The sequence below is a fragment of the Charadrius vociferus genome, unplaced genomic scaffold (assembly GCF_000708025.1).
Source record: "Charadrius vociferus isolate BGI_N301 unplaced genomic scaffold, ASM70802v2 scaffold202, whole genome shotgun sequence".
NCBI classification, from domain to species: Eukaryota; Metazoa; Chordata; class Aves; order Charadriiformes; family Charadriidae; genus Charadrius; species Charadrius vociferus.
In genome coordinates this window covers 743,351-770,528 of record NW_009647242.1, presented here as the reverse complement: position 1 = coordinate 770,528, position 27,178 = coordinate 743,351, and the positions used below count along the sequence as shown (strand labels likewise).

The 27,178-nt window shown below is 41.3% G+C and overlaps 1 protein-coding gene across 1 annotated transcript in view; it reads left to right on the top strand.

Moving 5' to 3' along the window:
* The window catches only part of EPB41L3 (erythrocyte membrane protein band 4.1-like 3), a 66,258-nt gene extending 39,301 nt beyond the window's left edge, over positions 1-26,957 (top strand). Inside the window, exons 10-22 of the mRNA XM_009879975.1 lie at positions 181-356; positions 2,539-2,705; positions 6,327-6,893; positions 11,072-11,125; positions 13,637-13,672; positions 14,385-14,576; positions 20,472-20,594; positions 21,120-21,515; positions 22,591-22,722; positions 23,150-23,248; positions 24,377-24,457; positions 24,715-24,831; positions 26,092-26,957. Coding sequence (XP_009878277.1) covers positions 181-356; positions 2,539-2,705; positions 6,327-6,893; positions 11,072-11,125; positions 13,637-13,672; positions 14,385-14,576; positions 20,472-20,594; positions 21,120-21,515; positions 22,591-22,722; positions 23,150-23,248; positions 24,377-24,457; positions 24,715-24,825 — 2,134 coding nt within the window. The 3' untranslated portion in view covers positions 24,826-24,831; positions 26,092-26,957. The remainder of the gene's footprint in view (positions 1-180; positions 357-2,538; positions 2,706-6,326; positions 6,894-11,071; positions 11,126-13,636; positions 13,673-14,384; positions 14,577-20,471; positions 20,595-21,119; positions 21,516-22,590; positions 22,723-23,149; positions 23,249-24,376; positions 24,458-24,714; positions 24,832-26,091) is intronic.
* Positions 26,958-27,178: the final 221 nt, after the last annotated feature.

Below are 27,178 nucleotides of genomic sequence, written 5' to 3'. Positions count from 1 at the left end.
CTAGGCATTTTTTTCATGCTTTATGAGGGGCAACCTTTGATTCCCTTTTAGCCACAGACCCATGAGGCACAGGCTGCGATGAAGAGTGATACCCAACAGTCGTCGTCTTTCCTCTGCAGAAATAGTGGACTGATTTTTGGAGGAGGGGGAGTAACGGGTGCACTGCTTGGTGTGTTTTAGGCTCCTGCTGCCAGAAGCACCTCCAAAGAAGTTCCTCACACTGGGCTCCAAGTTTCGCTACAGTGGCCGGACGCAGGCCCAGACGAGAAGAGCCAGCGCCCTCATAGACCGTCCCGCACCTTACTTTGAGCGGTCTTCTAGTAAACGTTACACTATGTCACGCAGCTTAGATGGGGGTAAGGTCCACTTAATTGACTTTGTCAAAAGTTATCATGACAGTGGTCACTGCTTTAGGTGAGGTATAAACCTCTTGTCATCTCATCTCCTTGAGCTTCAACGGAGTGGAGGCTGTGAGTACTGGCATGTTCACTGCAGGGCTAAGGGAGGAGGCGGAGAAATACTGTGCTAAATGTACTGCTGTGGTCCGTGCAAAGTGTTTGCCTGGAGGACGTCCTTGGGAGCCCATTCTTTGGGGAGCCCCTCTCCTTGGTCTTACACCTGCAAAGCACTTCCCCACTCTGGGGGAAGACCTGCCAGCCTGGACCTGCCAGCTTGCCCAAGCAAGTCAGGCTTCAACACTTTTTCGGGGTTTGCATGAGTAACTATTTGGGTTCTGGTTTAACTTGGCTTTTTTCCTGTATAGCTTTTTCATTTAAGTATATGTTATAATTCATAAATTAATTGCTTCCCTTGATTGAGTAATAACATTTGTTTCCAATTACCTCGTGTCCTGGTCAGATGAGTGCTAACAGACTTTTTCCATACTTTACTTTTGAAGGTGTGAGATGGAGAGTAACATACGCAGGTTTATAGTATGTCCTTCCTCCTCCTCTCTCCATGGTTCAGGGAGGTTCTGCTGCTCCCTTAGGTTAAACCAGTGTGTGATGCAGTCTCAGCTACTTCATCAGCTGTTAATGTTGTCAGCTATTGAGTAAAAAGAGGTTGTAGTTGATTTTTGCAGAAAAAAAAGACTAAGTTCAGAATTGCTACAGTTTAAAAAAAAAAAAAAAAAGGTGAATTCTCCCGCAGAATGTCACAAACAAATTGCAATGAGTACAGCTGATGGTGGGGAGGGGCAGAAGCTTTGATTTAAAAGTACTAGTGACAAGCCTTCTTTTCTCCCCCTAAAGGTGCTGCTTGTCATTAATTATTTTGGAATCTTCTAATTCTGATGTGCTTCTTGCTCGTTACCAAGCAACTGGTGACCTGATTGCTGTGCACGTATCTCAAAGCAGAAATTATCCTTCTGCATTATTTTGTTTGTAGCATCTAAACAAGATGTCTCCCTCTACTCCCTTTGCTTTCTCCCGCCTCCTAAGCTCGTTCCCAAGAGATGAGATATATGAAACGCTTTTCCCCAGCATTTTTTAGACTCTGCAAGGTTTTTATGATGTTAATTTGCGTAAGTGCAAATGGGGGAAAGAGGTTTTTTTAATCAACGCTTAAGATTTCTTCACTAATGTTGTTACTATAACGCAAATGTGCATTACTATAACGCGAAACATTCTGCATCGCGATTACACTGTGGTCCCGGCCCTGTCATTTCTTACAGATGCAAGTAACTTTATAAATTTGAATAGTCCTATTGACTTAAAAATTAGTTATGCAATTGTCAAGAGCAGGGTCTGGGTATATGTTAATGTTTTGATTACATTCTATCTGGAAATCTACTATTTATTTCAAAATCATTTTTATATATTTAAGTTTGCTGAATTACCTAACATTTACATCCTAAAATATTCTGGTTTGGCCCGCTGAATTGAATGCCATCACTTCCCAGAAATTTTTAGCATAACGAGCTCACTTAACTGGCAGACTTTAATACTTGATAATACAAAGATCCTGTTTCTTGATTATCAGATGTTATGCCTGTGTTAGATCAATATTGTCATCTCCTGCAATGTAGCGCACTACTTACTGTGCATTTGATCTGTATTGTTATATTGTGACAGATTTAAAAAAAAAAATCTCTTCCACCCCCATGGCTGATGTCATCGCTGGTTTTCCTTATGTTTCCTGCCTGATAACTGTGGCAACGCGTTGATTTTTTTTTCCCCCGGTTGTTCTACTACAGTAGCACTTTTAATGGCTTGCTAACGTTTAACAACTGTGTAATGCGTGCATTAGCTACGCTAATGTGTGTATACACATCCATAATATATGTTTATGCATATAAAAGCTACAAGCTTCATTTCAAGTAAACAGTTTATTTAAATGTATGCACATGCTTCTGGTTTCCTGAAACATGACATAGTTGTGTTTTCAGCAGTATCTCAAATGTTTTACTAACCCAGCTTTTTAATTTCACGCAGCTTCTCTGCAAAAGCTATTTCAGACTTTCCCTCTTTAAATATTTGCTTTTAGCATCAGTGAATGAAAACCATGAAATGTACATGAAGGATTCTGTGTCTGCTGCAGAGGTTGGTACTGGCCAGTACGCCACAACAAAGGGCATCTCTCAGACCAACTTGATAACCACTGTGACTCCAGAGAAAAAGGCAGAAGAAGAGAAAGATGATGAAGAGGGCAAAAAGAAAAGAGCAGAGGAAGTCACCCCGGTCTCGGCAGTACGCCATGATACCAAGGTAGAGTTTGGAGGGTTTTGTATTAAACTGACCTGCCTGGAGAGCACTCTGAGAAATGCAGAATTCTTAGGGAGGGAGAAGATACCTAATTCAGTGAGAGGAAACTGGAATATACACGGTTGTATGTACGTGTATATATGTGTCTTGAATCAATATTTTTATAGTCCTTTCTCATTTCATATGATGCGGCAAAAGTCAATTCCTGCCTCAGACTGTTTTTTGAAAGGTAAATCCATTTAACAGTCAGCACAGCGTTTTTTATGTAGCATTCAAGAGCTCTTTAGGAAATACCCAAAAGGAGCCTAGCAGTGCACGTTTTGCTTCTTTGGTCTTCAGTTGTATTTTGACTTTAGTATGGGCATCGTGTTTTTTATTTTTTGACAAGGCAACAAAATAGTTCTGTGTTCTTGTATGTAGCTCTGTGCTTTAAACAATTGTGTTTTTCTCATTTAGTTCTCATAATGCTCTGGTTCCTTGCACGTATTTCAATGAGCATTTTTTCTCTATTAACTTTTCGGTATTAATATACTTTATAAGTTGTTTTTTTTCTGGCTTACAAAAGCATTTGCTTCCTTCATTTGAAATTTTGTGTTGAAGAAAACTGGTTTTGTTGATGATTCTCTGCTCAGTTGTTAAATTTGATTCATCTGTCACCATCTTCAATCCCACCACCACACACACGTACACACATCACATGGCTGTGCATTATATCTACTGAGTTACTAAGAAGGGGTAAATCAGAGAGACAGAGAAGATACTGAATTTCAGAGACTGACATTGAAAAGAAATAAGGTAGAATCAGAAAAGACTGGATGTAACATGTCCTCTGTTTCTTTTACATTGAGGAGAAGAAAACAGAATATGAAATATTACATCTAGGATATCATTCAAAAAGTGTACTATGGAATGCACTTGCTAAACAAGTAAGATTTACCCTCTTCATTTGTGAGGAAAGACCTTGATGTATACTTTTACACCCACAAAACTGTCATGCACACAAATGTTAGAACCCGAACTTCTAGCTTTATCATATAAGGCCACAATGAGCTACATAGCTAAAGGATTAAGTCCTCAACAAGAGTTGCAATTAAGGTAACAAAAATCAGAAACAAATTGAATTACTGAAAATTGCAGATGAGAAAAGATTTTCTTTTGAAACTGTACTGTAACTATAGCATTAAAAAAATAATCTTTGTAAAATTTAACTGGGGTCTTCTTGAAACTCCATTGGTTTCTGCATGGAGAAACATTGATGAAAATCAAATATGCAGTAAATACAGAATAGAAAGTAATTCTGTTCCAAGTGTTTGTTAATTTAGGTCAATGGAGAGATCAGCTGCACTTCGAAGATCATCTGTTCCTTATACATGGCTAGAAATAGTCAAAGATATTTTTAGGATAATATTTTGATGGTACTTAAACATGCACAAATGAACATTTTTTGCCCCCCTCCCCCCAGGAGGTGGGATCTGTCTAAAGCACCTGCTAATGGAGCTTCAGTTCTGTACGCCTGTAGAGATCTTGGTCCTGCCCCCACTGGACCTGCTAACACTTCCGTCATTCATTATAAAGAGTCTAAGGGTCTCCAGAAACACAGGACAAATTTGAAATCAAATTTCTTTTTAAGGGTACTTAAATTTTATAGGTAGGTTTTCAACTTTTCCACTAAGACATTTGCCTTTGTTTTATCCATATATATTTAAGTACCAGAAGTTATTCTAAATATTAACACTGCAAAGATGTCAATAAGCAAATAGTCTGTATTAGCAAAGAATAAATTTACTTTGGCTTTTTGCCTTTGCAATGTAAAGAGAAGTTCTGTGTATTCAGCCCACATAAAGTCCTGTAAGTCCATCAGCATTAAATTTTGACTTGAGCTTACTACATTAAGCCCATAAAGAAGACATTTGTAAGCGGTTTGAAGTTAGGCTTGGTTTTGGTTGCTTAATTCAGGAATACAAGTTGCCTGAACTGAGAGATTGGGTTTTTAACTGTTCTGGTTAGAGCAGAGGGAGAAGCAAAATATTAAGGGGAGGGGAAGGAGCTCTCCCATGTAAATATTGAGCTTAAATCCCATTCCTACTGTTAATATATCTGGTAAAGATTAGGCGTAGTAGCTAGTATTACTGCAACCTGTTGTTGGCTCAGATTTGGCACCAGCTTGTACAGACAAATGCTGTTTTGGCTTTGAAGTCATTCTGCTGTGGGAAGCTGGGAGCAGCAGTGGGAGTGAAATGTCTTTTATAGCTCCTCGGGGAGGTGCATGGTGGATGGAGGACTTAGAGTTTGGTCATGGAGCCAGTGTGCCGCTTTAGCTAAGTGCACCTAGTTGGCTTTGGCCAAAACATCTCGGATCCATCAGTATCGTGGCAGGTCTGTTGTACTGGGGTATTTTGCTGGCGGTGGCTGTTGTTGTCCTTCCAAAGAGCAGTCATGGCTGCCTGCAGGGAGCATGTTAGGTGACGGTCAGCTAGTCGTGAGCACCCCTTCTGCTTAACCGCCTCCCTGCTCCTACCAATTTTGGGTCCTCGAATGACCTTAAAGACACTTTGAGTGCCCTACAAATGGTGTATCAAAGCAAATCCTGTTTGTTGGTAGCCAACGCTCTTTGCATTGTGGTAAAATTTGTAGCAAAAGTGTTGGGTACATTTTTGCCTCTTCGCTATGGGTAAAGAGTCACTTTTTGACTGGGGAGATGTGGCTGTGTGTGGTATGGACCTCTCGCTAGTCAGCCCCCCTTCAGATCCCCAGCATTAGAGTGGGGGGTCTGCCTAACCAAAACCCTCAGCTCCCTTCTTTCAAGGTGCTGCCAAAGCAGAGGGGGCCAGCAGGGTGGGTGGCCAGGAGCCTGGTCCGGCTGGTGGCCAGCAGAGGGGAGGGCAGGGCTGTGAGGAGCCCAGCCTGGGCAGCGATGGGAGCCGTGCTGAGGAGCTGGCTGCTGGCGTAGGTATTGAGCTAGTACAGTTTTTTCCATCGGCAATGGTTGGCGTATAGATTTATGCCCCCCCAACCAGAATGTGTTTTATTTAGGTTTAGGGCCTAGATCTTTTTTTTTTTTAACGTTGTGATGGAAGAATTTGGGCACATAGAGTTTTAAAATTCTTGGGGTTTTAATGTTTACTACTGAGGTGGTCCAAGGCATAGATGGGAAGCATCTGGTCCCCACTGGGTCTCCTCCTGACTGCAGGAGTGCTGTCACAAGCAGTGTTATATTAGAAACACATTCCCTCGTTTCTTTGTTGCTCTCCATGTACTTAATGTTTGAAAGCTCCTTATGATCTGAAGCCAGTCTTACAGTAAGTGGAAACTGGCAGCACCTGAAACTCCACATACGGCTGTCAAGGTTTTTATGTCAATCCTGTGCTGCAGATGGATAGACAAATGCTGACTCAAGAAGTTGCCTTTTGTTAAGCTGTAACCCTGATTCACTAATACCTGTGGTGTGCGGCATGGCAACATGCACCATTTAACTCAGTGGAAAGCTGTGGTGTTAAAATACTGTTTATAATTACATATATATATATATATTATTTATCATCACGGAAGAAAATTAACTAATTACAGTTTTCTTTTTGTCCTTTTGCTTTTGCGCCTCGTTTGCTGCTCTTTCTCTGTCACCAGCCATCTTTGCTTGGCACTGACTCCCGCCACCCCTCGCCATCCTCGCAGCCTGGCCCCCATGCATCTTCAGCAAAGCTTCGCAGGAGATGCAAGGAGAGCGCTCGAACAAAGTCCGTAGGTTGTGAGGCGCCCAAAGAGAGCGCTCCAAAGCACGGCGAGCCGGAGCCGGACCCTGACAGAAAGGGGCGAGTTTGCTCCCCCGAGCAAGACGTGGCTTTCGGCTATAAGCAAAAAGCCGGCAAAGGCGGAACGCTGTTTTCCTTCTCCTTGCAACTTCCAGAGTCATTTCCTTCCCTCCTGGATGACGACGGCTACCTGTCGCTCCCTAACCTCTCCGAAACCAACCTCCTGCCTGCCAGCGTGCAGCACTACCTCCCCATCCGCTCCCCCTCCCTGGTGCCTTGCTTCCTCTTCATTTTTTTCTTTCTGCTCTCTGCCTCTTTCTCAGTGCCATACGCCCTCACTCTCTCCTTTCCTCTGGCTATGTGCCTCTGCTACCTGGAGCCCAAGGCGGCCTCCTTGAGTGCCTCACTTGCCAATGACCTGAGTGACAGTTCAGAGGAAGAGGTGTGTACCTCGGCATCGAACACACTCTTTTTCGTGTTCAGTGCTTCAGTCCTAACCAGTGTTAGATTGCTGCAATAGTGGTCCTACTTTCAGAGCCTCATTTCTGTCTGTGCTGATATGTTAGAAGGGGTGGGTTTGTTGTTTTGGGGTTTGGTTTTGGTTTGGGTTTTTTTTTTTTTGGTTTGGGGGTTGGGGTTTTTTTTCTTCTTCTTTATTTTTTTTTTTCTCGTGTTGGGAGCGCAGTGTGGGGCCCAGGGTTAGGCACAACACTGTGTGGAAGGGGCTTGGTTTGAACTGTTTCGGCTGATGCAAAGTGACTCGCACTGAACAAATTGCTGCTGATCAGCTCGCAAGTATTGTATCTGAACTCACCAAGACCTTTTTCTTCCCCCATCAGTTTATACAAGCGTTAGAATAGTTAGCCTAAATAGTGGGAATTAAGTACAACCTCCTGCATAATTATATATGCGTGCATATATACGTGCATGTATGTACATTAAATTTATATAAATGGCTAGCCAATAATAATGGGCATCCTCACAGGCTTCAGGATATCCGAAATACAGGTGGACTCAGCTTTTTGCGAGAGGCTGTGAGCTGTGGCCCGAGCTTAGGAGAGGCTTTCTGATCCAGCGAAACCTGCATCTGGATTTTCGGCCTTAATCTCATCTCTGCTGCAGATTAAATTGTTTTCCCATGATTAAATCCGATGTATCAGTGAGAGGTCAGATTGGGACAGCTGTTCTGCAGTTGTTGGGGGAACATGCCATGTGGGCAGCCTTGCCATTTGCAGTGTTATATTAGCCCTGCCAAAACCGATGCCTCAAGCCACCAGGGTTATCCCAGGCAGATAAACCAACCGCAGGAGAAGAGGAGTCCGCAGTTGGTTCTGGGAACTGTGGAGTTGATAATATATCCAGAAGAAGGAAAGGAATCTGCTTATTTAAGTAACAGAATAACTGGCATCTCAGTTTCTACTGGTGCCTAGTTATTCTTTGTTGACAGAATAAAATGATGAGTGCGTTCTTTCCTCGTTTTTCCTTTTCCCCTTCATCTTCAAATGCAAAAATACAGTTTTGCTTTGTATGTAAAAAAAACCCCAGATCAAGTAATCGCAGACCAGTCGGCCATTTGTAAAAATCCATTTTGGCCACTTGTCGATGCCGTTGCAGTAGTTGTCTTCAATAAACCAGCTTGCACATCTAAACGTTTGTGTAATCTGCTGCTGTTGGTTTTGTAAGACTTGGTGCAGGATTTAATTTCCTTTTTACAGAAAGCCAAAAGTCGCATCAATTTATCTTGTAAAAACATTGTCTTTAGATGCTTTTGGCTCTAACAACTAAATAATAATGTGCAATTTCTGATAAAAGGCATCCAAAATGTTGCTGTCTCATTTCATGTCCTCATTTTGAGATAGCATTTGGGTCTCAATTTGCATTAGCTCTGCACTTGGATTAATCTAATAGCAATAACAGCATTAATACAGTGCCAGCTCCAGAGGCAGTAACGAGGCTGTGTTTATGTAATATATCGGTCTGTGCCTCTTTCAGAAATGAGCACTTCTTTTCGTTAGTAAAGTTAGGAAGTATTGAGCATAAAAACTTGTAAAATAGGCTTTTTTAGTGTCGCTCTTTTATGAGGGTGATTACTCTGGCAGTGCTTCCTGGCAGACAACACAGACTTGTGCCTAATCCAGGGGGTATTTCTTGTTCAAAATATTGCATGAAAGTGAGTATGTTTTAAACTCGGGCATGTCTGCATTACATTGGCAAAACAAATCACAGCAATTACGATCACAAGTTAGAGGAGGTGCAGCGGCAGCATCTCAGGAGGTAGCTGCCTTCCCATCCTGCTCAGTCCCTCGCTCGCCCGCCCACGAGCCCCACCGGCACCTGCCCATCGTTTGGTGCACTACAGCCCGTCCTGGAGTTGAGCCCAACCTTTCTGACTCTCCGCTCCGCAGGAGGCCTGCCTTGCTGAGCCTTAATTCACCATTCCCTGCTCTGCAGTCACCCCAGATCTTCATTTCAAGTAACTCAGTAGCCCCGACTTTGACTCCATGGCTGTTGATTGGCTTAGTAGCGGACATGTATGTTGCAATAAAGCGAATTCTATGCCTTATTTAGGATTACATTGCTGTTACGGTGAAAGAAATAGAAACCTTATTTTTTCCCCCAGCCACAAAAGATTGCACACAGTGATGCCGAGGCTGCAGCCAGTATCCCGAACCAATCTCATCCCTTGCTGAGCTCCGTTCTCCCTTGAGCAGTGCATCTGGAGGCAGTCCATGCAGTCAGAGGCAGAATTTCTCCCCTTAGATTTCATTAGCTTCTGTGTTCGTACCTTAGCAGCTAGTATTTCTCTTGATTTTTTTACTCTAATGTTCCCAGTTTCAAGTTCTTAAATGAACCCTCTGTGCCAGACTCACATGTTACAGTGCCTTGATGCAAATCTACAAATCTTTTAATTCCTTTTAAATGCCTGGATTCATTAATTCCTCTTTTTTTTTTTTTTTTTAATAGGAGTGACAATGCATAGGTGGTTGGTTTTTTTCAATATTGCCACACCTTTTCAATTGCCTATGATGTTATGTGAGATTCTTCCTTAATAAAGAAACAATTTTCTAATACTTTAGTGAAAGCAATTTGACCAGCGAGGTAGACTATTTTAGCATTACATTTTCATTTTAAAAATTAAGGCGTTCTATCTAGTGAGAGTGGTTATTGCTTGAAAAAATGCATAACTTGCATTCATGCGCTTACTGAATAGTCCAAAATACCTGCTTATTCTTTTGCCTGTCATACAAGTGATACAAATTATTCAAAGAAAGGCATGATAGAGAGAAAAGCAATGAAAAAAATACCCAAAAAAGCAGTTTTCTGAAACATGGCAGTTGTCAGAAAATGACAGAAGATCGGACATTCAAAGTTAAGACTGATAGCTCCATCCACCAGTAGGTTGCTTTTTTTCTCTTGTTTCATACTGATGTGATTTGAGGATGAGATGTATTGTCCTAGCTTTCAGTTACCTGCCTGGGCTGTCTACGGACCACAGAAAACCTCTAATCAAAACCAGAGCTTTCACTGATGTTAAAACAACTTGGATGTGTCAACCTGGGGCAGTAGGGAGCACTTTCTTTACTTACCAGTTTTCCATAAGCTTGCATGACATCAAAAATAGTCATTTGAACTCTCTCTCAGCCTGTAGCAAGCTACACTTGACTCTCTATTAAATCTCGACACTTGCGTTCTCCACTAAAATGTTCTTCACAGTGCCAAGCAAAGCAGGGGTAGATCAGTCCGTGCAATGCTGTGCTTTGTTTCATTTTTATCACTTGTACCTAGTAAGTGTTTTGGGGTTTTTTTTTTTGGGGGGGGAGTGGTGTTACTTTTCTTTTTCTCCTGCTTTCATCCATATTCTTCAATGGAATGAGAAGTATTTTTGATTCTTTTAATGGCAGTTTTCTTTCTTTTTACTATCGTAACAATCTCAGCTGCTCTTTATTGGAACCAAGTGAGATCTGAGCCTTACCATTTCTCCACAGACAGGCAGTAGATGGGCTGGGGGTGTGGTTATTTGAACTCCTTGGTAATGCAGACAGCCTCATGGTGTATAAATGTGGAGGCAAGAATAACTTCTGTACAAATGAGGGGCTGAAAGTCAGGTGACTGTTAAAGTAGCCTTTTTTTTTTTAATTATCTTTTCCCCCTCCAGATAAAAAGTCAAATACTGCATTAATCTATATTGGCTGGAAAAAAAAAAAAAAAGATGAATAATTTTCTTAAAAAAAAAAACATTATGGGAGGAAAAGTTTGTTCAAAAAATATTAGCCTTTTTTTTCCTTTTTTTTTAAAGCCACCTGGCTTTCTTAAGAAAAAAATCTGCTATTCAAATAACACTTTTCCAGTGATGTTTTGTTTGGCTTATAAATTTGTTCCAGTAAAGCCATATACTGTGTACAGTACGCCTGGAGTCTTCCTCTGAGTCTGTTCTGTTTACTAATATAGCATTTTTATTTTGCTTCTTTGACTTGTGCGTGGTTTGAAAAGCAATGCTAATGCAGTTCGCAGGGATGTTGAATTTAACAGTTCCCGTGTGAGCCGCGTGTACTGATGAGCTGGGTTTATTCTTTATTCCTGCCTTCCTTTTGGGACCCGGTTACTTGTCTAACCAAATAGACTGACAGTGAGCAGACGGATACTGCAGCCGATGGTGAGACCACTGCCACCGAGGTTTGTACAGTCGCCGGCGCCCAGTTATGGCAGGGGGAGAGCATTTTGCCTCATCTCTTCCCAACCCTGAGTGCCAAACCGCATGTCTCCTACGGCAGTTCAGGATCCCTCTCTGCGCGCGTGTGCATGTGTTATGGTTTGAGAAACCCACAACAATTTATTGTTATTTATAGACAATTATTCTATCACCCGATGACCCCTCCCACCCAGGAAGGGGAATGGGGGAAAAAAAACCACAAGGGCTGAAATATAAATAGATTTAATAGGATAAAACTAAATAATTCACATTAGTAATACTAAAGAACCAGTATTGATCCCAATGCCAATATAAAATACACAAGGATTATACTCAGCCAATTCTATCAGTAGGAAGCTGTGCGCTCCCAGCAGTGGACAGCAAATGTGGGACACTGCCAGCGCTACGGCTTCGGGAGGAAGGGAAGGGCTCAGGGGTCCGGCACCGGGGCAAGAAGTTCTCAGGATCACCGCCATCAAGGGAGAGAGAGCACTTTGTAGGAAAATAATTGATATTGAATGTGACATTCATGATATGAAATAATCCTGTTGGCCAGCTTGGGGCAAGTGCCCGGGTCTCACTCCTCCTCATCCCTGCACCTGGCAAGCTCAAAAACACCGAGACCTTGAAACCCACATACCATAGCTGGCTATAAAGTAAATATTTTCACAAATTCAGACACTAGAGTCTTCTGAAAGTACAGTTTTCCCAAGCATTAGAAGAGAAATTGGTCCCGTGTTGCTCATGCCAAGACAGCATGTGTGAGAGCTTTGCTCGGGGAGTTGAGTTTTCAGTGTTTTTTCAGAAGTGCCTATGGCTTCCTCTTATTTCTGCATTTGGTTTGGAAAATGCAAGGCCTCTGTGCTGTGCAGAAGGCGGGGTGGTGGCAGTGTCACCCACGCCAACGCTGCTCCACCTGGGATGGTCGTGCTGGCCAGGTTGTGCCCCGGGTTATTCAGTTTGCTTGTTTGTTCTTATAATCTGCAGCCTGTGTGTGTGTGTGAGAAACAGAGGGGGGAAAAAAGCCAGTAAAAAGCAGTTTTTCAAATTTTCTGAATAAAGGTATTTCCAGATCAAATACCTAAGGTTTTCGGTGAATGTAATTTCACGTGTCATCCTTATGTATGGCCACCAGTAGTCCAGGTATTGTCTTCAGAGGAGGCACTGTTATATTTTCTCTGCACTGAGAAGCCTCATATCCACAACACAGTATATAGACTGTGCAGGCAAATTCGACCCTATGTGACTCCAGTGAAGTGCATATAATGCTTTCATAATTAATATGGTTGCAGCTGCAAACATGAGCTGAATTTGGTCTGACATCTGGTAGAAGACAGAGTCTTACCACAACCACTACTGTAGGTTTTCAGCCGGGTCTCATTAATATTTCAGACTGTTAAAATTATCGTCAAGGAAAAACTCTCTGTACGACGCGTCAGGGCAATTCAGCCTCAGCCGTAAATAGAATAGATTTGAGCTGAGTTATAAAGTAGTCAACAGATAAAGATCTTCCCATGGGTCATTCAAATAATTAGGACTATATGAAAAATTAACAATAAAATAGTGGCACGAGTATTAAAAGAATCCAAATGGAGCAACAGCATAAAGTCTGTCGAGGTGAGCTTGGAGTACAGAATGCTTTGATGTGCCTCTTGCACAGTATGGCTTCAGGTCTTGAGCCATACAGAAAGTAAAACATAATCCTACACTCACAGCATTTAAAAGGCGCAATAATCTCCCTACTCTCCATCTTTATTTTAGGGGAGAAGATTTTCTGAATCTCAGTTTTCCTTCTGGATCCCTGATTTTCAAAACGGGTGGTATACTTGCCATCTGAAAATGCAGCCCTCAGCAGCAGGGCTGCTTTTGAAAATGTGAGCTGGAGTGAATTTGGGCTGAAACGTGCAATTCTGGAAGAACACCACTGCAGATAGATCCTGGAAGAATATATATAGACAAAATATGAAATAAAACTATGCAAATATAGAAAGGGACTGCGGTTAGGGAAATAGCATTTTTAGCAAATCAAATGTGATTCATTCTGTAGAAACTGTTGCGGGTTGTTTGCCTGTGGTGGGTTAATACAAAGCTTTGTCTGTGGCCCAGGAGATGCCATATGTTTAAACTCCGGGATTATGGGCTTCTGAGGAATTTGCTGTTGCCATTCGGTCCAAAACCAGCCGCAGTCTCGGTGAGAAGGTCCGACAGCTGCTCTCTAAATAGAGAGCTGTGAACATGGAGCACACCAATGATATTTATCAAAGGAAAATGTTTAATGCTCCTCCGTTCACAGTTAGCAAGTTTGATAAGAGGAGGCTTGCTCTGAGTTAGGAGAACCATGCAAAGTCGACCAGTGTGTCTCCGCCTTCTCCTTAAGCCCTTAACATAGAGAAAATGTGATTTTAACCTCGCGTGTTCCTCTCACTAGTTTTTGTAAATCCTTGGGTCATCCGAGTGAGTAAGGTGTTGTTTTCCAATCTTTCTCATGCTGGCAGTCGGATCAAGAGGAGGACGGAGATCTAAAGGCACAGGTACAGAAACGAAAGGCCCAGATGTTGCTCAAGTATTGGAGGTGTTCACCTCTCTCAGCATGGTATTGTCGGTTCTCTGTGAAGAAATGTGTAGAAACAGCATTTTGTATCCTTTCAATACTGTGTCCCTTACCTTTCCCTTTCTTTTTCACTTCTTTCAGAATAGTCTGATTAAGCGAATACAGGGTGAAAATGTGTATGTCAAACATAGTAATCTTATGTTAGAGGTTGGTATTGGTATATACCAGTGCATGTACGTACATGTGTGTTAGTTTTAGTGGTAAACTGTGAATCTGCACTACGATGCATGAACTGTGTATTCCCACCTGCTAATAAATTCAATAGATTATTTTTTTTCTCAGAATACGATGACTCCTCTAACTTGTGCTATAAATATATATATATGCGTGCGCGTATGTGTGTGTGCGTCCACGCGCATATGTATGTTGGTTTGAAGCCTCTTTATCAGGTGTAAATGATAGCGATACAGTTAAGCTCTTTACGAGTATATTTATACTCACTTGTACGAGATATGTTATGCTGTTATCTTTCAAAATGCCACATTTTCACAGAGTGTTGTGTTAGTGCTGTGCTTCCCGGCTCCCTGAGATGTTACTTCCCTCTTTACTAACCCAAGTTGTGTGTTTTGGCTCTAAAATTTGGTTGGCGTAGGATGTATTACAAACTGCTCTATTCTTTTAAAACTGTCCAGGACCTAGACAAAACCCAGGAAGATCTGATGAAACATCAGACCAATATAAGCGAGCTGAAACGCACCTTCTTGGAAACCTCCACAGAAACGGCTGTGTCTAATGAGTGGGAGAAGAGGCTTTCCACATCTCCCGTTCGGCTTGCAGCAAGGCAGGAGGAAGCTCCTATGATTGAACCACTAGTGCCTGAAGAGGTCAGCGTGAGCTGAAAGGCTTCATTACGTATTTGTCTATTCGTTTTTACTTATAATAGCTCTCAGTAGGTTGAGAGGCCATTCCCCACTTGCAGGTGCTCCCTTTTTTCTCAGGACTTGGGCTTTAGCAGCAAACATGCAAGGAAGATACATACATATATATAAATATATAGTTAGAGTATGAAATTCACGGTAAGCCGCGGGGCAGAATTGGGTCTCTCAGAGGGTGCGAAATGCAGGCTTCCTTACAGGTTCGGTGAGCTTGAGGAAGTCCAGCCACGCGTGAAAGAAGCTGTGAAGGTGATGGAGAGAAAATTTAAATCATGGTGACTGGTTGGGAGGAGCGGTGTAGCAGAATGGATGGGGGTATGGTACCAAGCTTGAAAAAAAAATACGGAGCAAAACGCAGAACTCTCTCAGTCTTTGAAGACAGGGAAGAAATAATGATGATAATTAGACCTGCTTAGCCAGTTCCATAAGGGAACTGATAGTTGCTGCAGCCTGTTGGGTACTGTTTTGTTGAAGTCCCAATGCCGATTGCTAAGCGTGTGCGTTTGCATGCAGTGTGCATGCCTGAAAAAAAAATCTTGTTCACTGTGCAGTCTTGAAGTGTTTGCGAGAAACTCGCCAAATAAAAAGCTGCCTTTTATTGAGTTTGTGGGTAGATAATGAGATGTAGAGGCAACAATGTAACATTCATGTTGCCCTAAAATACACAGATCTTCAAAAAAAGCAGAGGATCCTGATTTAAATTCAGTGGAGCAAAAAGAAATATGCTTGTGTGATCTGCATGAAGATTAATCTTATGCTATTGTGGATGGGTATCTGGGTTTTGTCTCACAGGAATCATCTTTATGGTGACCAGTTGTTTTTAGCATTACAGACCAATAAATGGTCATAAAATTCACTTCTGTCCCCCCAGCACTGATGTGAACTCAGCAAAAATTGGCTGGAGAGTATAATTCGGAAAAGTCTTCTGTTTTCCCACCTTAGAGGTTGGGATTGCAGACTCGCAGCTCTCTGGGGAAGGGAATCCCTGGAGGCACACAGACGGCACGCGTCAACTTCTTTTCTTAGGGAAAGGGATGTTGCCATGAAAAAGGCCCTAGCTCCTCTTCTCCCACATTATCCCCATCTAACCAGTGGCTGATACTGGGATCAGATGTGCATTACAGTGGCCATCGAGTTGGGTTAAAATACCTGAAAAGCAGACTCGGTGCCCAAAGCTTATCTCTTGGAGAGACCACTGAGGAGTTTTAATGTTGCTCCTACTGCCTTGTTCAGGAATCATAGTAGGTCCTACAACCATGTTTGGTTGTACTTGAAAACACGTGTTTTCTTTCTTAAAAGTAAAATTGTAAGTGTAATAAACTGAATGCATTTAACATATTAAAGACGTGAGGAACTGTTGAAAAAGGGAGTGGCTGGCTACCTGAGCCTGAATCAGAGGAATACAGGTGAAGCAAACTTATGACCCCCTCACTTCATTTCATGTCTTTATGACTGTAGAAATTTAATAGCAATTTTTAATTAAAATATGCAAGCAGTAGCAAAGCATTACACAGTTACAGGATTCACCCTGAGGAAACACATCTGAATTTAACCGTTCATTTGGAAAGGAAAAGGGCAAGAATATCCTTATCTGGTACCTCTTCTCTTACTGGAAGAAAAGGACTTGCTCAAAAGCAATGTCCATTTACTATATCTTATATGCATTTAAGTAAACTACAGCTGTCCCACAGAATCTCATCCAAATGAAGGTGTTTCTGTGGAAAAATATGAGTGGATTTGAGCTATCAGAGCCGAACTCTGAGGTGACTTCTGGCACTAAAGGACCCCTGCTGTAGATAACATCTGACCATTCTTTTTGGTCCCACTGGGCGGGGTGGTTTCAGTTCACATGTCCTGCTGAGAGAGGAGTTTGTTAGGGAAAAGATTAAGTCATGTGTAGGTCAAAATCAGCACCTTGATGTCTACTGAGGAATGTGGAGGCAGTCAGGATAGAGAGCACGTAGAATTGCATTATGTAGTAGTTTCTTCTAATCAAAGAAGTTAAACGTTAACATATCCACTTTAAAAGTGTATTCAGTGCTGTTACCTGTAGCCCTTTAATATAATAAGACAAGAGCAGAAGGGAAAATACACCTTTTCAAAATGTGTGCTTTGAGCATTTGACACCTGTGTGTGTTTGGTCATTTTGACTTTAAGTCTATCTAGTCACCAGTTGGTTTCTTGCAATAATAGGGGAAATACTTTGGTTTTCTTCAGTTATGAAAAATAGAGTTTTAAACATCTGCCATAATGGTGGCCAGAGCGCCACAGAACATGAAAGCTGTCACATTAACAAACTTCTTGACAATGTTTAGTCTGACCCGGATTGGATTAAACCGGCACTTTAGAAATACAGAAGTTATGCATCTCATTGCAGTCAGGTAGATGAGTCATTTCTCCCTCTCTGTCTCTAGTTTCTAGTTTTGTACCTTTCTTTAAATGTCTGCCTTTCTTCTTGAGTGCATGGAGTATCCATATTTAAAACAGGAGCCTTTTATCCTGCCAGTCATAGCCCTTCCACTGGCATGTCTAATGAGTACACTACCTGTTGAAGTGGGAGAAAGGGTTTGGCAAGAAACCTGCTTTGCTCTGGCCAAATGAAAAAGGTAGCCAGCCCAGAAGCTGGGCTCAAAAGGCTTAGGAAATTGAGTTTTACTGACATTTAAAATTTTCCCAGTTGGTCAAGTTGCGGAGCTACTCTTACCATTCTCACAGCATTGGGAAGGCACGCATGGGATACAAATGAGGAGGATATTGGTGTCACACTATAGCGATAATACAGTAACGGTTAGTTTGCTGCATAGGAAAAGGACTCTGAGGTCTCTTGTAAGGAGAAAAGGAGAGGTGAAATCTTTGGAGGACGTGCCTTCTGCCTGCTTCAGCAGGGAAGGCTGCAAACTCAGGAAAAAGCTAAAGCCAGGGTGAAGGTGGAGGGACCTGTTGTAGGATATTGATGGAAGCCATGGAAGTTGGCACCAGACACAGTTATAATATGAGGTGAAATGAACACAGTGCATCCACACCCAGGTTTTATTCAATTTACTGTTTTTCCTGCTACGCAAACAGTATGCTTGTGTCTGCATTTATCACGGAGAGACACTGATTTCACTTCTTACTGGAAACCTCTTTGCTGTAAAATTATTCTATTTAATTCTGTTTCCTAACTTACCATGCAATTAATAATTTGTAGAGTAGAGAAATATGATGAGCTATTGTAAAGTATAGTGGACTTTATACCCTCCATTTACTAAAACCATTTATTCCCCTGACATTAGACCAAAGAAGAAAGAGAAAAATCAGAAAAACTCATATTTTTGCAGAAGGGAGGTACTACATTCCTTGAATTGCAGGTAAAAACAAATAATGCTTTCTTGAAATGCAGTCAGATAGGCTGGCAATTTTTATTATTTTATTATCTTTTTTCCTTTCCAAGCCACTTTTTTTTTTAATGTCGTAAGTTCCAGAGAGAGATGTAATCTGGGGGCCAAATTCTAAGGAATGAGTCCCCTTCAGAGCTTATGGCTTCCTAATAGAGACTGATTCCTCTGCTAGTTAGAAATCTACTTGCACGGTGCTGTTTGTGGATGTTGTTTGCAGTTGTGCATGCGTTTCCAGCATAAGCTTCACTGAGAACGTTATGGTGAATGGGGCACTTCTGTCATTAGAATGAATTTCCTTTATACTGTCAAGTGAATTCACATTATGCTGAGTGATGGTGAACTTTGTATTCTTATTGGTTTTTCTATTAGCCAAGTGTGATAGAGAAGAAGCTGCAGGAAGGAGAATCTGCTGGCACTTTGGTTACTTCTCATCAAATCATTATCCAGAAAAGTATCCCATCATCCCTAGAGGTTATTTTTAATTCATTCGATTTTAAACTACCACATTTGCTTAGTTAAATGCAGAAGTTACGGTCTTAAGGTCAAATAACTGGATGCTGATTGCATAGTTGAAGCAAATCACATAGCATATTTGCATAAGGAGGAAAAAAGATGCTGCATTAAGTTCAGTTCAATATCTTTAGCAGTATGGCGTTTACTGTGTTGTACTATTCAATTTAAACAATGCTGAAGGGGGTTGATGTTATTCTAATGAAAACAAGGAAATTCAATGGAGGCTACATCTACGTATAAATGCATACTACTCTAAAACCTTATCAACAGTGTGTTTGTGACAACAGCGGAACAGTTGAATGGGCTTATTTGCCCTATTTTTGTAATTCGTTTTCCACTGTAACGTTATGAACCATTGTGATACATGATTTTTAACCTCAGGATGATTCCAATTATTGTTTTAAATGATGTGCTAAAATGCTACCCTGCTTCAAATTACAGTGGAAATAGTGTGGCAAAAGTAATATTTGTGTCCACATTATATGGGCCTCTATGGGGAGGGAATCTACAGAGGAATCATACTTTGCCTAAGGTGATCCTATTTATTTGTTTGATAAGTGCTCTAAGAGGTGCAATGGTAAAAGTTATTTATGGTTTCAGAAGAGGTAGCATTGATTTCTTAAAAGTCTTCATACTTTAGTGCTCCTGAAGTACAACTAAATCTTCAGATATTCTAATTTAGCTTTTATATCTCAAATATAGGGCACTGAGGATTGGGTTATTATAGACAAAATACCCTCTGAGGTAGTTGATGGTGAATCGAAAAAAAATCTGGCATACAAAGTAGTGACTGTGAGCAGTAAAACTGCCTTTCCACCTGAGATATTAAAATCCAGTACCATTCTAATGCAGAGCTTTGAGGACTTGGAAAGTGAAATACAATCCAAAGAGGAGAATAAGCAGAAAATGCTCACCCTAGGAAAGTCCTATGATACCGTATCTGGGAAAATTGTAACCGTGGCAAGTAAAGCTAAAGAGGGCGAGAAAACAGTACAGCCTTCAGCTTTGCAAAAAATGGAAAGGGAAGTGCAAGAATCTGTGAAAATCATTCCGGTAGTGGCTGAGTATGAAATCCTCGAGCCTGTCACTGATGAGAAAGCCAGGCGGGGATCCGACGTGCAGAGCACGAAAAGAAAGCTGTCCGACTCTCTGACACCCATAAAGGAAGGAGAATCTCAGTTGCAAAGTCCCGAAGAGGAGAGTTTGAAAAAGACACTAAAGATGGACCAGGATTTGCAGTTACATGGTACACTGGGAAGCTTGCAGCTTGGCAAAGCAGAAAAACACCTTGGCAGTGAAGCCGTAAAAGCAGGGGCATTTGCCCGGAGAGATAAGAGCCTGTCTGAGTGGAGATATTCCAGAGAACAGCCATTTACCATTGCTACTGCTCACTATGTTACCGAGTCGTCTGCATCAAAAGTAGTGGTAACAAGTGGCTTTGACTTCATGCCACGGTTTAAAGATTAAAGCATGACTTCTTTTAGGCAATCCCCCTCACACCACCCTACCTTGCGGTTCTCTCGCTGCCTGGCTTTATGTTGACAGCAGCCAACCCAGCTTATTTTTTTTCCCCCTCATACTTTGAATCCGTCCCACGGTCTGAAGCAGACATTATGTAAGGCTTTCAACCTTTCTGGTTTATTTAAAGATCCATGTTACTGAAATGTAGTATTGCTGCTGTGGCTTGTTAATAAAAGGAAAAAAAAAAAGGTTTGCTTGAACCAGCAAAATGCCAATGCTAACAACTATGCTTCGTAACTACTGCTTATTACAGCCATAATGAATTTGCTCTGATTTATTTTCCCATTCTTTTCCTGTTTCCAACCCCTCTGTACCCCTGCAACCTTCTCCCGTTCCTCTGTCTCTGCCTCTGGTTTTGGTAATTAATATGTCTGTGCACATGGGTCTGCCTTTCTTCTGTGTATGACTCTACATTTCTTTGTCTGTTTAGACTAAACAGTCCACCGGTGAAAAAACCTTGGATGGTTCCGATATCTTCAGTTTAATAGAGTCCGCCAGAAAACCGACTGAGTTCATAGGAGGGGTTACTTCTACTTCACATAGCTGGGCTCAGGTGGCCGTTTGATTCCCTCCATCAGCGTTACAATTGCACACCGATTACTTTTGCTTTTCTTTTGTTTCCTGTTTTTGTGCATAACTCGGAACCTATATATAACTAATGCATGTATTTGTGTGCCTTTTCCTTTGTTACAATAGACCACGATAGAAACTTCACTGAAAAGAAAAGAAAACCAAAAAAACCCACCCAGGTTTTCTCTCAATTCACTTTATTTTGGTCATTTTGCAGGGTGCTATATTTTGCCTTTATAAAACTCACGCAAAAATACTAATGAGAAAAACACTGTGACGTTTCTCTCCACTTCTAAAAGTTATGAATCTTGCTTTGTTCTTCATTTCTACTATTCCTGATGATGTCCTGCGAACGGAAGTCTGTGCAACGTGAGAGAAATAAATTGGCAAAATGTAATACCCTTTTTTTTATTTATGTTCACAGTACATTAAGCTGAGGAGCTGTTGCAAGTAATGTTGTCTGCTTCTGACGCTGAAGGTTTGTGGTTTTTTTTCTCTGTCCCTGCAGAGAATAGACACGACGACATCTCAGGAGATAACATCCAGTGAAATGAAGCAAGCGGTTCAACCACATCAGGACACGGTGAAGAAGGTTGTACAGGAGACTGTGGTTGTCGAGGAGAGACACGGGATGAACGTGCATGTGAGCGGAGATCCGGCTAAAGCCACCGGACTTGCGCTGGATGCCCAGGCTGAGGCAGTGTCAGCGGTGGCTGCGGGCGTGAAGGGGAAGGAGGGCTCTGCTGGGACTGAGGGGGCGAAGGAGGAAAAAAGGGAGGAGGCTGGGAAAACCCTAACCAAACAGGACGGAGTCGCTGCTGCTGCAGCTTCCTGCGAGAAGGCGGAGGAGCACAGTACAACAGTCCACCTTTCAGAGTCTTTGGAAAGAAAACCTCATTTCGAGGTAACTCATTACTAAATCAGTCACGTCTGTGCTGAATTGTAAATGTAGGCGTAGTGGACTAAGTTAATTCCTCTCATGGAACGCCAAGTGTACCAAGCTTGTATGACTGCATCTTTGCAGCAGACAGTTTATTTCTCCTCTTATTTCCTCCTTGCATGGCACGTTCACGGCTTGTTGCTGGTTTCCATTATTGGCAAAATGCCATGCCTATTTTACCTAAAAGCACCTTTCATGCTACAGAGAAATACCTAATTCGGTGACATTTTATGCAATGGATGAAAAGGATTGAGCGGCATTCTCTTTGGGAAAGTCCATCAAGATTGGCAAAGCTCACGTGTCTTCAGAGACACAAAATACATTGTTTTTTTCTATGCCTGGTACAATTGTAAATAAGTTTACTATGTCTTAAACAACCCAGGTTCCTTATCTTAGTCCCATTAGCAGAATTTCAAGAACTGTTATGCGGATATGTTAAAAACAACACCAACCTTGTTCTTGCTCTTTTTTTCTGAGAGCCGAATGGAAGACTAAGCCTGAACAAGATTTGTTCTCTTGTCATTTTAAGAAAATGTAGACTCACAGGATCCCAGAGTAGCTGGGGTTAGAAGAGACCTCTGGAGGTTGTCTGCTCCAGCCCCCCTGCTCAAGCAGGGCCACCCAGAGCCATTTACCCAAGACCATGTCCAGACAGCATTTTAATATCTCCAAGGATGGAGACTCCATTGCATCCCTGGGCAACCTGTGCCAGTGCTCAGTCACCCTCATGAGTGAAAAAATGTTTCCTGATGTTCAGAGGGAACCTCCTGTGTTCCAGGTTGTGCCCATTGTCTCCTGTAGTGTTTAGATCTTTTCTGAAGTTTGTTTTCATGAAGTCTGGGACAGTCCTAAATGTTGCCAGCAGTATATACATGTATGTACCACTATAATGAAGAGAATTTTCTTTCTTTTTTTTTTTTTTTTTAATGCAGGGCACTTTTCAGTTATTCCTCTTCCTTTTCACAAGGAAAAAGAAAATGTTCTGAGAAATCCATAAGCTTTGCTGAATATTCCAATTCCTTTTTTTTTGTTCATACAGTCACCAGTTGTGAAGACTGAAACTATCAGTTTCAGCAGTGTTTCTGCTGGTGGGGAAAACCTTGAAATTTCAACCAAGGAAGTGCCAGTAGTCCATACAGAAACAAAAACCATTACGTATGAGTCTTCTCAGGTAAGAAATACTGCAAAAGGTCTAATTTAACATTCCTTAAGGAACCCATGTTTCTTCACCCATTTTTAGGTGTATGCCTTAGTGTAAACTGTTCTAAGCAGTTCAAGTATTAAATATTAGCAACAGGAGGATGTATATAAGTATAGCTTACCTGAGGGTGACTCAGGCCTAGAGCCTTTTAAGAACATTGATGAAACTACAGATTTGAAAGCCCCAGCTTCTCATCTGTCCTTCCAGAAGCAAAGGGGAGTCTCCAGATGCAGAGAGAAATACTGTGACATGTTATCTCACCCTAATAGGAGTTATTTCCCTACCATTAGATACTTGCTTTGTTAAAAGCTGTAGAAGCAGGGCAGTTTAGCCAGTCCACTTCTTGCCTCCCTGTGCTCAGGAGCACGGTTTTGATGACTGTTTCTCTCTTTCCTAGGTGGATTGTGGCGCTGACTCAGAACCAGGCGTATTGATGAGTGCACAAACTATTACATCTGAAACCACCAGCACTACAACCACTACACATATCACCAAAGTGAGTCCTCAGAAAATAGGGAGCTTTTTTTTCCCCCACAAAGGTGTATGTTTTCTTAACTTCAGTTCTATTATTTATTTTTAAAAGTGGACATGTGCTTATACTCTGGACAAAATCTTGTCTGGTTTGGGTACGTGTCTTCATTCACCTGTCTTTGCCTATACTGGCTTCATTAACACATCATCCATGGACTTGACAGGAGTCCTGAGAGTCATAAACCCTTAGGGTATGTCTGTACAAGCACAAAACGTTGTCTGTGCAGAGGCACTTGAGTTAACTACAAATACTGTCTGGAGCTGGAAGCAGTGTAGCCACATTGGCATCTTACAGTAGCCAGGAAGGAATAATTTGCCTGACCACGAGGCTCCATTGACGTGACTATGCTGCCTTTGAGTCCTGAGCTAACAGGTGTTTCAACACCTGCATGGTGTTGAAAGCACATAGTAAATCTGTATCATGTAGTCATAACAGGAAAAGCAGTCAACTCAGACGCTGCAGTTGCATTGCCGAGTGGTACGCTAAGGAACTTGCCCACAGCCAGGCAGAAAGCTTATGGCTGCACAGGAAGATGATGTTGGGTCTTCCAGGTTCCAAGACAGCATCTAAAAAACAGTTCCTCCCTAAGCAGAAACGCTGTTAGTGCCGTGACAGCTCTCCTATCAATATTCACTGAGAACAAGATTTCATCTTTCTGCAGCAAAATTCACCCTTCAGTAGATGATCTGTACAAAGGCTGTGCCCTCCCTGTATGTCCTTCTGAAGCCTGCAGTTGGGCTGAACTAGGTCTTAATAGGAGCCGTCTGTATGTCCATTCTTTTCTTCAGGGGATGGATTTACCATAAAGACCTACCATTTTTGACATACAAACATCTCTCCTGACATGTGTGCAGATTGATTGCAATCATAAAATTATCTGTGTTGGAAGGACCTCTGGAGGGCATTTGGTCCATTCAGAGCAGGCCAGCTTCAGAGCTGCTCTGGTTGCAGTTCAGGGTTGTCCCCTCCATGCGTACTGTTTTGAGACAGTTCAGTCCAGCCACATCTGAGTTCCTTCACTGATCATTCTCTGGATGAGTAGCAGCACTCTTTAAATTAAGTTACTGATGTGCGTTTGTCTCTCCCATCTAGACTGTGAAAGGAGGCATCTCAGAGACAAGAATTGAAAAACGAATAGTCATCACAGGAGATGCAGATATTGATCATGATCAGGTAAAACCTATAAGCTGCTAAAGGCTACCCCGAAGACTGCCAAAGAGAACGTTTCTAAACATTGCTTTAAAAGATACTATATCATGCTGGCATGCCTTAAATTAAACTAGTTAAATCAGTGATGGTATATTTCATATTTTAATCATTTTCCTCATTTGTAAATTGTGTAATATCTCATGAATCTCTCCACCTTGCTACTGATCATGCATGTTCCACCTCCTTTTTGTTTTTGCCCTTCTGTGGTTTCCTTGGGATAGGCGCTGGCTCAGGCAATTAAAGAAGCCAAAGAGCAGCACCCTGACATGTCAGTGACCAAAGTAGTGGTACATAAAGAGACAGAAATCACACCAGAAGATGGGGAGGATTGACCACAGGTAAGAGGACTAGATGATTTTCCTAGGCATTTATTGGGCTGGCATGCTGCAAAGGTTGTTTTCCTACCATAATTCACCTCTTAACTCTTTGCTTTCTCTCACTGGCATTTGCAAGCTTCATTTGTGCTGGTTATCAGTTCTGCTATTTGAATATAAACCACATTCAGCTCTAAAACATCTTTCTTCATTTGATGGTGCCAGCTGGAGAAAGAGAAACTACTCATTTGCTTTTGTTGGCTCTCTTGGAAAGTTCTCATTGTCTGTGCTTTGATATAGTCTAATTTTCTAATTCTGAAGTAAAAAAAAATCTGTTGTCTGCTCTTATGTCATTTAAGAACAAAAATAATTTGTTCTTAAAGGTATGCATTTCGTTTAAAAATGCCAAGGGAAAAACCTACAGCCGCTTTTTAAATGTCACGTGCAGCTATGTTACAAGTTAAGCTTTAATTCCTAACTTGCAAAGATATGATCCAACTTGCTTTTGATTTTTCTTTTAAATCCAGTGAATTAGCGTGTCGGTATTTGGGTGTCTTGGCTTTCTCGTATTTGAAAGAACATTTTGTGTTTTAAAGCAGCATTGTTTATCAGGATGAGATGATAATGCAGCTTTTCTTGTGTCAAGCTTTTTTTCAGTAAAGGCATGCTCTCCAATTGTGGCTGGCTAAACAGACGTCTTAATATAACTATATTTATTCTGTGTGCCAAAACATGTCATGCGTACTAACCCGCTATGCAAAAGCTGTTAATGCCAGCACCGTTGCACAAATTGCTTTGAATGCTGTATGCAGAAGGAGAAAAAAAAAAAGCTGCTTGTCTGGTTTGTTGAAATTGATAGCAGCATTTTATTCTCAAAACAATATATATTCCCTAGCATTTGGTGTAAGTAACAGAGTACGATGCACAGCACCTTTTGAAGCTGTTTTGCTCTCCTGCTTTTGGATATACAGAGCCTAAAGAAAACTGAATTTCAGTGTCTGTTATTTAATTGGAAGATGGAACCAGTCACTGAGGAGTGAGTAGCTGTGATTCTTGTGGTATTCTGTTAATTGTTTCAGAGACAACGCAGTGTGGCTTGCTTAAAAGTCTATTGATGTCACTAATTCTTTCCATTGGCGTCAGTGGACTTTGGATTTGGGCCAAGTTGCTTATACTGGGATGATGCCGTTTTCAAATAGCTTTTGTTACACGAACAAATTGACAAAATCTCTTTTGCAAGAGAGTAGTTGCTTCACATAATTAACTCGGTTCTCTTTCCTGCAGGAATAACCTAGATTGCATATGAATCCAGACATACACACCAGTAGGAATACGAGAGCCTATACGGAGTCTCAGTTCCAACCTGACTGACTTGTATCTGTCTATGGAAAATTTCAGTACAGAAGAATCGATCTTGACCGTTAATAAAGAAACTGGCAGAGATACCTTCCCATAGAAAGCAATCTGAATCAGCAGCAGTTAAACAATATTGCATGAAGCAACGATAAAATTACAGAAAAGCAGCATTTTTAATTTTCTTAAAATGTCTAAGTTTTCAGCTATACCTGCACGTTCATAAACAATATAAACAGTGATCTCATGTAACACATAAACAGTTCATGCCTTTCACAGTTTATGGAAGTCTAAACAAATTAAAATTTGTTAGGTGGCAAGCCTTTTGTTTACGGATATTGTAAATGAAGATTACCCCCAAAATGCTAGAAGCTCTATAGGTACTGTGTATAATGTTTTACCACACATTAGATGTGCCAATAACACAGTTTATTCAGTAAACAACTTGAATCTTATATTTGTTTCATCTGGTTTTATTACTGCCCGATAAACGATGATGAATCTTTACTCTTATCAAAATATTTAAATGCTTACAAAGTGTGCTTTGTATACCTGACTGAATACCTTATGAGGTAGTAATGATTTTAGTATATTAACTTTAACGATTTTTGTCAGCATTGTTCAGAGTCGGCTTCCAGTCACCCTTCACAGATCCTAACCTTGTAAATTATATGTAGTTATTTTGGAGAAAAAACAAATCTGTATTTTACTTAGTTTGCAGCATTAGAAAATTATTAATCTGAAATAACCGTGATGGTTTTCTATTGATTTCCCTTTTGTTCTCAGAGGAAAAAAAAGAAAAAAAAAATCTGTTTGAGAATCTGGTCAGCATTTACTATCTAGTTCAGAGTCAAGCCTTAACCTGTACAGAACGTCCACTGAAAACTCGTTAGTGTCCAGCTATAATACCCACTGAAGGGATAGCGTCCATTACACTGTCAGCTGCATCACAACACATGGTGAATGTATGTTTCTGCATAGTGAAATAAAAGTGGTAAATGCATCCAAAATCGTATTG